Source organism: Pelophylax lessonae (assembly GCF_965119305.1).
Source record: "Pelophylax lessonae genome assembly, chromosome: 1".
NCBI classification, from domain to species: Eukaryota; Metazoa; Chordata; class Amphibia; order Anura; family Ranidae; genus Pelophylax; species Pelophylax lessonae.
Window position 1 is genome coordinate 529401288 of NC_138768.1, and position 13712 is coordinate 529414999.

The 13712-nt window shown below is 50.4% G+C and overlaps 1 protein-coding gene across 3 annotated transcripts in view; it reads right to left on the minus strand.

Annotated features, from left to right (window-relative positions):
- EPHA5 (EPH receptor A5) overlaps positions 1–13712 on the minus strand; it is a 496762-nt gene that overhangs the window by 32111 nt on the left and 450939 nt on the right. For all 3 annotated transcript variants that reach the window (XM_082259443.1, XM_082259442.1, XM_082259444.1), the window contains one exon: positions 2413–2480. In XM_082259443.1, the coding sequence (XP_082115569.1) occupies positions 2413–2480 (68 nt within the window). The remainder of the gene's footprint in view (positions 1–2412; positions 2481–13712) is intronic.

Sequence of the window (13712 nt, forward strand, 5' to 3'; positions counted from 1 at the left end):
TGCAATCATTGGGGGGCAATGCTGGCACTCTGCAATCATTAGGGGACAATGCTGTGGCGCTCTGCAATCATTGGGGGGCAATGCTGGCACTCTGCAATAATTGGGGGACAAAGCTGTGGCGCTCTGCAATCATTGGGGGACAATGCTGTGGCGCTCTGCAATCATTGGGGGACAATGCTGTGGCCACTCTGCAATCATTGGGGTACAATACTGTGGCACTCTGCAATCATTGGGGGACAATGCTGTGGCGCTCTGCAATCATTGGGGGACAATGCTGTGGCGCTCTGCAATCATTGGGGGACAATGCTGTGGCGCTCTGCAATCATTGGGGGACAATGCTGTGGCGCTCTGCAATCATTGGGGGACAATGCTGTGGCCACTCTGCAATCATTGGGGTACAATGCTGTGGCACTCTGCAATCATTGGGGGACAATGCTGTGGCGCTCTGCAATCATTGAGGGACAATGCTGTGGGCACTCTGCAATCATTGGGGGACAATGCTGTGGCGCTCTGCAATCATTGGGGGCCAATGCTGTGGTGCTCTGCAATCATTGGGGGACAATGCTGTGGCGCTCTGCAATCATTGGGGGACAATGCTGTGGCGCTCTGCAACCATTGGGGTACAATGCTGTGGCGCTCTGCAATCATTGGGGGACAATGCTGTGGCGCTCTGCAACCATTGGGGTACAATGCTGTGGCGCTCTGCAATCATTGGGGGACAATGCTGTGGCGCTCTGCAATCATTGGGGGACAATGCTGTGGCGCTCTGCAATCATTGGGGTACAATGCTGTGGACCTCTGCAATCATTGGGGACAATGCTGTGGCGCTCTGCAGTGATTGGGGACAATGCTGTGGCGCTCTGCAGTGATTGGGGACAATCCTGTGGCGCTCTGCATTGAAAGGGGCTCGCACGCTGAACTCTGCATTGATGGGGGCACGGAACAGTTGCATTGAAGGGGGCACGCACGCTGAACTCTGCACAGTGTTTATTGCATTGAAGGGGGCACAGCACAGTTGCATTGAAGGGGGCATGCACGCTGAACTCTGCATTGTGGGGGCACAGCACAGTGTTCATTGCATTGAAGGGGGCACAGCACAGTTGCATTGAAGGGGGCATGCACGCTGAACTCTGCATTGTTGGGGCACAGCACAGAGTTCATTGCATTGAAGGGGGCACAGTGTTTATTGTATTGAAGGGGGCACAGCACAGTGTTTATTGCATTGAAGGGGGCACAGCACAGTGTTTATTGCATTGAAGGGGGCACAGCACAGTGTTCATTGCATTGTAGGAGCACAGCACAGTGTTCATTGCATTGAAGGGGGCACAGCACAGTGTTTATTGCATTGAAGGGGGCGCAGCACAGTGTTTATTGCATTGAAGGGGGCACAGCACAGTGTTTATTTCATTGAAGGGGGCATAGCACAGTGTTCATTGCATTGAAGGGGGCACAGCACAGTGTTTATTGCATTGAAGGGGGCACAGCACAGTGTTTATTGCATTTAAGGGGGCGCAGCACAGTGTTTATTGCATTGAAGGGGGCACAGCACAGTGTTTATTGCATTGAAGGGGGCATGCACGCTGAACTCTGCATTGTTGGGGCACAGCACAGTGTTCATTGCATTGAAGGGGGCATAGCACAGTGTTCATTGCATTGAAGGGGGCACAGAACAGTGTTTATTGCATTGAAGGGGGCACAGCACAGTGTTTATTGCATTGAAGGGGGCACAGCACATTGTTCATTGCATTGAAGGGGGCACAGCACAGTTGCATTGAAGGGGGCATGCACGCTGAACTCTGCATTGTGGGGGCACAGCACAGTGTTTATTGCATTGAAGGGGGCATAGCACAGTGTTCATTGCATTGAAGGGGGCACAGCACAATGTTCATTGCATTGAAGGGGGCACAGCACAATGTTCATTGCATTGAAGGGGGCACGCACGCTGAACTCTGCATTGAAGGGGGCATGTACACTGGTCTCTGCATTGAAAGGGGGCATGTACGCTGGTCACTGCATTGAAAGGGGGCATATACCATCTCCTGTACCATGACCTGTGACATGCCTATACCATATTTGTGCCATGCCTATACCATATCTGTGCCATGCCTGTACCATCACCTGTGCCATGCCTGTACCATCACGTATGCCATGCCTATACCATCACCTGTGCCATGCCTGTACCATGACTTCAAAGTCACGCAATTTTTTACTGCGTTTTTTGACGCGAAGCAATACCTATTACATTTTTCTTTTTGCGCCCCCCCAAAAATTTTGAGCACCAGCCGCCACTGTTAGGATGTGAAAAAGGTTTCATTAGGATAAGAATGATGGTTATGATAATCTTTGCCCCTATTATTAAACCAAACATTTAATCGTTTGAATACATGTAAGTGACAAAAATATGGTACTTACTGTGCCCATTATGAAAATGCATCTTCTCCTCTTCTGGATCCTGCTTAGCTTTACTGTATCCACATCGTCTGTAACAAATACAATTTTTGATCAATTAAATTTAAAACAACAATTTTTCTCATCACTTGTGTCAGTATCAATCCAAAGTTCTTTTACTGATTACACTGCCTGTAACGTGATCTGTAAATGGGAAGAGTCTTAACAGTCACATGATTGTCTCCCCCATTCACAGATTATGTTACAGGCAGTGTAATCAGTGAAAGAACTTTTCTCGATGGAGGCAAAGGAGGGACATGTCCCTATCAGATTATTATATAACAATAGCAGATTGTGCAGTGATTTACATTATAAAAGGGAAACAATACAATAAATTAAAAGAGGGTTAAAGGAGTTTACAATCTAACATGGTTGGGCATGCAGTACAAAAGCTTATAACTGTGGGGGATGAGCTTATGGAAGTGATAAAAGTTCAGATAATTGGAGGTGTGATAGGCTTCCCTGAAGAGATGAGTTTTCAGCCAAAGTAGGAGATAGCCAGCAGCTGGCCAATTTTAATCAGCATAACGAGGTCCAATACAATTTTAAACAGCATGACAAGGTCCAATATTACTAGAGACAAAGAGTACAGGTTAGGGCTTTACTACAAGAGTTAAAGGAGTTGTAAATTCAGAAGTTCTTTTATCTTAATGCATTCTTTGCATTAAGATAAAACACCTTCTGGGTGTAGCAGCCTCCCCAGCACCCCCTAATACTTACCTGTGCCCCATCTCTCTCCAGCGATGTCCACAAGTCCCTCGGCCACCGGGGACTCTCCCTCCTGATTGGTTGTGACACAGCCTCAACACCATTGGCTCCCACGGCTGTCAATCAAATCTAGCCAATCAGGAGAGGGGGCGGGGCCTAATGACAGCACCTTGTCTGAATGAACACAGGGAGCTGCAGCTCGGCTCGGTACTCCCATAGCAAGCTGCTTGCTGTGGGGACACTCGATAGGAGGGAGGGGCCAGGAGCAGAAATAAGGGACCGGAGAGGAGGAGTATCCAGGCTGCTCTGTGAAAAATGTAATGCACAGAGGAGGTAAGTATGAAATGTTTGTTATTTAAAAAAAAAAAAAAGAAAAAAGAAACAAGACTTTACAATCACTTTAAGAGACTGCAGAAGATGCAGCAGTGTAAAATTGGCCAGTAACAGGACAGTTTAATTTAGGTATAATAGGCCTAACCAGTGCATGGCTAAATTGTATTCTTCTTTCTGTGGGGATGGAGGGGGTACAGTGAATGTGAGTGGTGTAATGTGTGAGATGGTTTAGATGCCCACTGTTGCACTTGCAGGTGTTGGCAATAGAAAGGCTAGCTATCAATCAGTGTTTGTGTACAGATATTGTTTTTTACATGTACAGATCTGTGTATACAGGTTGGCCACACAGGAAAATGTACTCTAGCCCGGAAAAAGAACCCAAGCATAGTTTGTTAATCGGGATGGGCGAACAGTTCGGGCCGAAAAATTTGCCTGTTCGACCGTTCGCCAAACACCCTGAAATGCACTGAGCGCTGCACAGTGCATTCTGTGCCCTGATTGGGCAAAGCTTTGCCCAATAGGGGTGCAGTGTAAGCTGGTTGTTAGGGAGCAGGGCCGGGAAGCCAGCTGTGGCATCCTTAATTACCGATGAATCATCAGCTGTCAATGGGTTTCCCTGTTGACAGCTGAATATTAATAAAAATAGTGGCAATTATTAAATAAAGAAAAAAATTACTTGGGGGTCCCCAAACCCTTATCCTGACATGCAGTCAGGCAGGTCAGAAAAGGGGGGGGCGAGCGAGCCTTTCCCCCTGAACCATATCAGGCCACATGCTCTCAACATGTGGGGGGGGGTGCTTTGGGACAGGGGGGCTCTGCCCTCCCACCCCAAAGCACCTTGTCCTCATGTTGATGGGGACAATGGCCTCATCCCCACAACTGTGGACAGTGGTTGTGGGGGTCTACGGGCGGGGGGTTTACCGGAATCTTATTGGATCTGCCCCCCCCCCGTGTCAAAAAGTAGTAAAAACAAGTGTCCCTCAAATAAAATCCATCGTCAATCACATCGCCAGTGGACCCAAAAAATAAAAAAATTAAAAATGCTTCGCCTTCTGGGGCGGCCTCCTGCCAAATTCCTGCTCTGCACTCTGCCATTTCTTATATAGATAAGTGGCAGGGCCACCTGGTTATGCCACCCCAGTGGCACAGCCCCTTCTGATGTCACAGGCCCAGCATGCACCAGTCCATAATGTCAGAAGGGGGCAGTGCCACCAGGTGATGTAGCCAGGTGGCCCCATCCCTTACCTATATAGGAAATGTCAAAGTGCAGAGCAGGCATTCAGCGGAAGGCCGTCCCAGGAGGCAGATCATTGGGTCAGCGGGCAGCATGATTGACGATGGATTTACATCGAGGGACACTATTTTTTATAATAAAGGAATTGTCAAAAGCTTGTCTCTTTTTTTTATTACTTTTTGCCACTTTTTTAGTGAATGGGTAGGGGTACTATGTACCCGATACTTATTCACATAGGGGAAGACGGGATCCTCTAGATTCCGATAAGCCCCCGCTCGCAGACCCCCACAACCACTGGGTAGTGGGGATGAGGCCCTTGTGGAGCAGAGCCCCAAAGCATTCACCCGTTATGTTGAGGGCATGTTGCCTGGTATGGGTAAGGAGGGGGGCTGCTCACTCGTGACCCCCTTTTCTGACCTGTCAGGCTGCATGCCCAAGTAAGGGTCTGGTATGGATTTTGGGGGGTACCCAATGCCGTTTTTTTTTCTTTATTTTTTCAATAGCCAGCTGCCTGCAAATTTACCCGCGAGTCATTTTAAATGGGATTTTACTGATTTATTTTTTTTCTTTGGAAATTTCATTTTTTCTCCAGCACGTTTTATGCATGCTACACATGGGCTCTATAGGTGCCCCAGATGAGCACTATAGATGGGCCCCAAACACTATATTTAAAGGAATTTTTCATTTTTTTATTGTTGCAAAATTAAAATCACTGCTCCTGAAAAACTATCATTTAATAAAAAATATATATTGATACATGCCCCCCAGGGCAGTATCCAGACCCCCATACCCCTGTTATGGCCAATTACTTGAATATAAGCCTTCGGATCGGGTGAACAGATTATTGGGTGGGGCTGGGGAAGACCCAGCTGTCATGGTACACGTGGGTACCAATGACATAGGCAGAGGAAGACGGAGAGTCCTAAACGATTTCAGGGACTTAGGCGCTAAGTTGAGGACTAGGACCTCCAAGGTAGTATTTTCCAAAATACTACCTGTACCTCGAGCCACACCAGAGAGGCAGCGGGAGATTAGGGAAGTTAATGAGTGGCTGAGGAGCTGGTGTAGTAAGGAGGGTTTCGGGTTCCTGGAGAACTGGGCCGACTTCTCAGTCAGTCACCGGCTCTTTGGTAGGGACGGATTGCACCTAAATGGGGTGGGTGCAGCCGTACTGGGTGAGAGGATGGCCAAAAAGTTAGAGGGGCTTTTAAACTAGGGAATGGGGGGGAGGGTACAGATGTAGAATTAGCCAGTGGAAAGCAAGTTTCAGAGGGCAGAAATGGGGGCATTAGCGGTAGGGTGTTCGGAGCTCCTATACCCAGGGTGGGTATGGGGAAAAATCAAGAGAGCAGCCTAAAAACATCAAATGAGGATAAATGTAACCAATCAAAATTACGGGGCTTGTATACCAATGCCAGAAGCCTGGCCAACAAGATGGGAGAGCTGGAGCTGCTGATGTTTGAGGAGGACTTAGATTTTGTGGGGATAACTGAGACTTGGTTTGACAGCTCTCATGACTGGATGGCGACCATTCAGGGGTATTCCCTTTATCGCAGAGATAGAGAGGGTAAAAAAGGGGGAGGGGTATGTTTGTATATTAAGAACAGTATACAGGTAAATATGAGCAATGATATTAATAATGGAGCTATGGACGAGGCAGAATCCCTATGGGTAGAGCTTCAAAGGAAAGGCACGGTGGGGAAGGTAATATTGGGCGTATGCTATAGGCCCCCCAACCAGAGGGAGGAGGGTGAGGCGGACCTCATGTTACAGATAGGATTGGCAGCAAGGATGGGAAATGTCATTATAATGGGGGACTTTAATTATCCTGATATAGACTGGGCAGAAGGAACCGCGCATTCAGCCAAGGCTCGGCAGTTCCTAAATGTTTTGCAGGACAATTTCATGGGTCAGATGGTGAATGCACCGACAAGAAACAATGCGGTACTTGACCTACTGATTACCAACAATACAGACCTGCTCACGGATATAGAAATACGGGACAACTTAGGGAACAGTGACCATAGGTCAATTGGTTTCAGTATTAATTACAGTAATAGGAAACACAAGGGTAATATAAGGACACTGAATTTCAAAAGAGCCAATTTCCCTAAACTGCGCTCGCTGCTAGAAAATATCAAATGGGATAGAACCCTGGGAACAAAGAACACGGAGGAAAAATGGGAGTGCTTCAAGAGCATACTTAACAAGGGGGTGGGCCAGTGCATTCCACAGGGAAATAAATTTAAAAGAGCAAAACTAAACCCTGGGTGGCTAAACTCCAACATAAAAATGTATATTAGAGCTAAAGAAAAGGCCTTCAAAAAATACAAGACTGAGGGGTCATTGGCAGCATTTAAGCACTACAAAGAGTGTAATAAGAAATGTAAAGACGAAATCAGGGCGGCTCGACATATAGCGGAGGAGAGTAAAAAGAACCCCAAGAAGTTCTTTAAGTATATAAACAGTAGGAAAGCGAGGCCAGAGCACATTGGCCCCATAAAAGATGATAAAGGAAAAATGGCCACAGAGGACAGAGAAAAGGCGGAAGTGTTAAATAATTTCTTTTCTTCAGTCTTCACAAAGGAATCGGGGGCTACACGAACCTTGCTTGTAAGGCCGAACTAAATAATACACCTCAGGAAGTGCCGCCATGGCTAACAGAGGATAGACTTAGAGCTAAACTAGAGAAACTTAACATAAATAAATCCCCGGGACCGGATGGCTTGCACCCAAGGGTTCTTAATGAGCTCAGCCAGGTGATTGCCAGACCATTATTCTTGATCTTTAAGGATAGTTTACAGACGGGTATGGTGCCAGCTGATTGGAAAAAAGCCAACGTGGTACCAATATTTAAAAAGGGGCCGAGATATATCCCGGGTAACTATAGGCCGGTCAGCCTAACATCAGTAGTCTGCAAAATTTTGGAGGGGATGATAAGGGACCACATACAAGACTTTAGTAATGAAAACGGTATTATTAGTAGTAATCAGCATGGATTCATGAAAAATCGTTCGTGCCAAACCAATCTATTAACCTTCTACGATGAAGTGAGCTGCCACCTAGATAAAGGAAAGCCTGTGGATGTGGTGTATCTGGACTTTGCAAAGGCCTTTGACACCGTTCCCCACAAACGCTTACTGTACAAACTAAGGAAGGTAGGTATGGACCATAAGGTGAGTACCTGGATAGAGAACTGGCTCCAGGGGAGAGTACAGAGGGTGGTGATTAATGGGGAGTACTCGGATTGGGCGGGTGTGGAAAGGGGGGTCCCCCAGGGTTCTGTCCTGGGACCAATCCTGTTTAATTTATTCATAAATGATCTAGAGGAGGGGATATCTAGTACAATCTCAGTATTTGCAGGCATGCCAATATCTTCTATGCAGGATGTGGAAATCTTGCAAGCAGACCTGAACAAAATAACGGGGTGGGCAACTACATGGCAGATGAGATTTAATGTAGAAAAATGTAAAGTAATGCACTTGGGGGCCAGAAACCAGAAAGCAAGCTACTCACTAGGGGGGGGGGGGGGAACCTCTGGGTGAGTCTAGGGTGGAAAGGGACCTGGGGGTACTGGTAGACAACAGGCTTGGCAGTGGCATGCAATGCCAAGCCGCCGCAAGCAAAGCCAACAGAATACTGGGTTGTATAAAAAAGGGGATTCACTCCAGAAATAAAGAGATTATTCTCCCACTCTACAAGACTCTGGTCCGGCCACATCTGGAGTATGCTGTCCAGTTCTGGGCACCGGTCCTCAGGAAGGATGTGCTGGAACTGGAGAAAGTCCAGAGAAGGGCAACAAAAATAATTAGGGGAATGGAGGACATCAGCTATGAGGAAAGACTACAAGCACCAGGGGCGGACGTACAGGGGTCGCAGGGGTCGCCATGGCGACCGGGCCCCGTGCTGCAGGGGGCCCGAGAGGGCCCCTTGTATGTATAGAGAGGAGAGCGGCAAGCGCAGCTGAGACCGGAGCTCCCCGATCCTCAGCGAGTTACACAAACACACAGGCAGCTGATCTCTCTCTCCAGCTTCCTGTGTGTGAGTGCAGACTGAGCAGAGACGAGCACTGAACCCGCCCCTCCCCCTTCCTGTGTGTTTCCTGACTGTACAGTACACGGAGGAGAGGGGGCGGGACCAGCTCTCTCCACTCTCTACAACATCGCTCTGATCTGACGTCTGTGATGATTATAACTAATATAATACTGTACTAACTTGCAGGGGGGGGGTATGGAGATGGAGGTGTGTGTGTGTGTGGGGGGGGGGTTGTATGGAGATGGAGGGGTGTGTAAAGCTGGGGGGGGGGTGTATGTAAAATTCCTACCACCCCACTCACTGTCATCTTCCCACCATCCCACCCGTCATCTTCATCCCCCTGTCATCTTCATCCCCCTGTCATCTTCATCCCCCTGTCATCTTCCCACCATCCCACCTCTCATCTTCATCCCCCTGTCATCTTCCTACCATCCCCCCTGTCATCTTCATCCCCCTGTCATCTTCCCACCATCCCACCTCTCATCTTCCCACCATCCCACCCGTCATCTTCATCCCCCTGTCACCTTCCCACCATCCCACCCGTCATCTTCATCCCCCTGTCATCTTCCTACCATCCCACCTGTCATCTTCATCCCCCTGTCATCTTCCCACCATCCCCCTGTCATCTTCATCCCCCCTGTCATCTTCCCACCATCCCCCTGTCATCTTCATCCCACCTCTCATCTTCATCCCCCTGTCATCTTCCCACCATCCCACCTGTCATCTTCCCACCATCCCACCTGTCTTCTTCATCCCCCTGTCATCTTCATCCCCCTGTCATCTTCATCCCCCTGTCATCTTCATCCCCCTGTCATCTTCCCACCATCCCACCTGTCATCTTCATCCCCCTGTCATCTTCCCACCATCCCACCCACTGTCATCTTCATCCCCAATGTCATCTTCCCACCATCCCACCCGTCATCTTCATCCCCCTGTCATCTTCATTCCCCTGTCATCTTCATCCCACCTGTCATCTTCATCCCCCTGTCATCTTCCCACCATCCCACCTGTCATCTTCATCCCCCTGTCATCTTCCCACCATCCCACCCACTGTCATCTTCATCCCCAGTGTCATCTTCCCACCATCCCACCCGTCATCTTCATCCCCCTGTCATCTTCATCCCCCTGTCATCTTCATCCCCCTGTCATCTTCATCCCCCTGTCATCTTCCCACCATCCCACCTGTCATCTTCATCCCCCTGTCATCTTCCCACCATCCCACCCACTGTCATCTTCATCCCCAATGTCATCTTCCCACCATCCCACCCGTCATCTTCATCCCCCTGTAATCTTCATCCCCCTGTCATCTTCATCCCCCTGTCATCTTCCCACCATCCCACCCACTGTCATCTTCATCCCCAATGTCATCTTCCCACCATCCCACCCGTCATCTTCATCCCCCTGTCATCTTCCCACCATCCCACCCGTCATCTTCATCCCCCTGTCATCTTCCCACCATCCCACCCGTCATCTTCATCCCCCTGTCATCTTCCCACCATCCCACCTGTCATCTTCATCCCCCTGTCATCTTCCCACCATCCCACCCCCTGTCATCTTCCTACCATCCCACCCGTCATCTTCATCCCCACTGTCATCTTCCCACCATCCCACCCCCTGTCATCTTCCCACCATCCCACCTCTCATCTTCATCCCCCTGTCATCTTCCCACCATCCCACCTCTCATCTTCATCCCCCTGTCATCTTCCTACCATCCCCCCTGTCATCTTCATCCCCCTGTCATCTTCCCACCATCCCACCTGTCATCTTCCCACCATCCCACCCATCATCTTCATCCCCCTGTCATCTTCCCACCATCCCACCTGTCATCTTCATCCCCCTGTCATCTTCCCACCATCCCACCCACTGTCATCTTCCCACCATCCCACCTGTCATCTTGATCCCCCTGTCATCTTCCCACCATCCCACCCATCATCTTCATCCCCATGTCATCTTCCCACCATCCCACCATCCCACCTGTCATCTTCATCCCCTTGTCATCTTCCCACAATCCCACCCCTGTCATCTTCATCCCCACTGTCATCTTCCTACCATCCCACCCGTCATCTTCATCCCCACTGTCATCTTCCCACCATCCCACCCCCTGTCATCTTCCCACCATCCCACCCCCTGTCATCTTCCTACCATCCCACCCCCTGTCATCTTCATCCCCCTGTCATCTTCCCACCATCCCACCTGTCATCTTCCCACCATCCCACCCATCATCTTCATCCCCCTGTCATCTTCCCACCATCCCACCTGTCATCTTCATCCCCCTGTCATCTTCCCACCATCCCACCCACTGTCATCTTCCCACCATCCCACCTGTCATCTTCATCCCCCTGTCATCTTCCCACCATCCCACCCGTCATCTTCATCCCCCTGTCATCTTCCCACCATCCCACCCGTCATCTTCATCCCTCTGTCATCTTCCCACCATCCCACCCCCTGTCATCTTCATCCCCCTGTCATCTTCCCACCATCCCACCCCCTGTCATCTTCCTACCATCCCACCCGTCATCTTCATCCCCACTGTCATCTTCCCACCATCCCACCCCCTGTCATCTTCCCACCATCCCACCCCCTGTCATCTTCCCACCATCCCACCTGTCATCTTCATCCCCCTGTCATCTTCCCACCATCCCACCTCTCATCTTCATCCCCCTGTCATCTTCCTACCATCCCCCCTGTCATCTTCATCCCCCTGTCATCTTCCCACCATCCCACCCATCATCTTCATCCCCCTGTCATCTTCCCACCATCCCACCTGTCATCTTCATCCCCCTGTCATCTTCCCACCATCCCCCCCACTGTCATCTTCCCACCATCCCACCTGTCATCTTCATCCCCCTGTCATCTTCCCACCATCCCACCCATCATCTTCATCCCCCTGTCATCTTCCCACCATCCCACCTGTCATCTTCATCCCCCTGTCATCTTCCCACCATCCCACCCCTGTCATCTTCATCCCCACTGTCATCTTCCTACCATCCCACCCGTCATCTTCATCCCCACTATCATCTTCCCACCATCCCACCCCCTGTCATCTTCCCACCATCCCACCCCCTGTCATATTCCTACCATCCCACCCCCTGTCATCTTCATCCCCCTGTCATCTTCCCACCATCCCACCTGTCATCTTCCCACCATCCCACCCATCATCTTCATCCCCCTGTCATCTTCCCACCATCCCACCCCCTGTCATCTTCATCCCCCTGTCATCTTCCCACCATCCCACCCCCTGTCATCTTCCTACCATCCCACCCGTCATCTTCATCCCCACTGTCATCTTCCCACCATCCCACCCCCTGTCATCTTCCCACCATCCCACCCCCTGTCATCTTCCCACCATCCCACCTCTCATCTTCATCCCCCTGTCATCTTCCCACCATCCCACCTCTCATCTTCATCCCCCTGTCATCTTCCTACCATCCCCCCTGTCATCTTCATCCCCCTGTCATCTTCCCACCATCCCACCTGTCATCTTCCCACCATCCCACCCATCATCTTCATCCCCCTGTCATCTTCCCACCATCCCACCTGTCATCTTCATCCCCCTGTCATCTTCCCACCATCCCCCCCACTGTCATCTTCCCACCATCCCACCTGTCATCTTCATCCCCCTGTCATCTTCCCACCATCCCACCCATCATCTTCATCCCCCTGTCATCTTCCCACCATCCCACCTGTCATCTTCATCCCCCTGTCATCTTCCCACCATCCCACCCCTGTCATCTTCATCCCCACTGTCATCTTCCTACCATCCCACCCGTCATCTTCATCCCCACTATCATCTTCCCACCATCCCACCCCCTGTCATCTTCCCACCATCCCACCCCCTGTCATATTCCTACCATCCCACCCCCTGTCATCTTCATCCCCCTGTCATCTTCCCACCATCCCACCTGTCATCTTCCCACCATCCCACCCATCATCTTCATCCCCCTGTCATCTTCCCACCATCCCACCTGTCATCTTCATCCCCCTGTCATCTTCCCACCATCCCACCCACTGTCATCTTCCCACCATCCCACCTGTCATCTTCATCCCCCTGTCATCTTCCCACCATCCCACCCGTCATCTTCATCCCCCTGTCATCTTCCCACCATCCCACCCCTGTCATCTTCATCCCCACTGTCATCTTCCTACCATCCCACCCGTCATCTTCATCCCCACTGTCATCTTCCCACCATCCCACCCCCTGTCATCTTCCCACCATCCCACCCCCTGTCATCTTCCTACCATCCCACCCCCTGTCATCTTCATCCCCACTGTCATCTTCCTACCATCCAAATTGTAAAAAAAAAAAATGAATTAGGGCTCTTTCACACGGGCGATCCGATCAGATCCGCCTGTCAGTTTTTCAGGCGGATCTGATTGGCTCCTCCATGCAGCTCTATGGGGCAGCGGATGTCAGCGGAGACACCTCCGCTGACACCTGCTGCCATCCGTATCCGATCCTGTCCGTTAAATCCGGAGGGATGGAAACCCTATTTTTCCATCTGTTCAGGGATCGGATTGGATGAGAGCGGACAGGCGGTCCGCTCTCATCCGATCCCCCATAGAGAGCAGCGGGAGCTGTGACACCTCCCTCTCCGCACTGCAAGCGGAGACGGAGCTGTCATCCACCGGCTCAGCGGGGATCGGCGGATCGATCCCCGCTGAGCAGCATGGATCCGCCTACAGAGGCGGTCCGTGTGAAAGAGCCCTTAAGCAAATTCTAGAAAAATTTAATTAAAATAAAAAACTACTGACACTAATGGCAGAACTACCACACAAACATTGGACTTGCGACCGGCCCTGGCGTTCCGCCACCAGGCTGGGAGGGAAGGGCCCCGTCGGGGGGGGGCCCTTTATGGTTTCTTGCATCGGGGCCCTGAGGGTTCTAGTTACGCCACTGACAAGCACTGAACCTATTCTCTCTGGAGAAGAGACGATTGAGGGGGGATATGATATC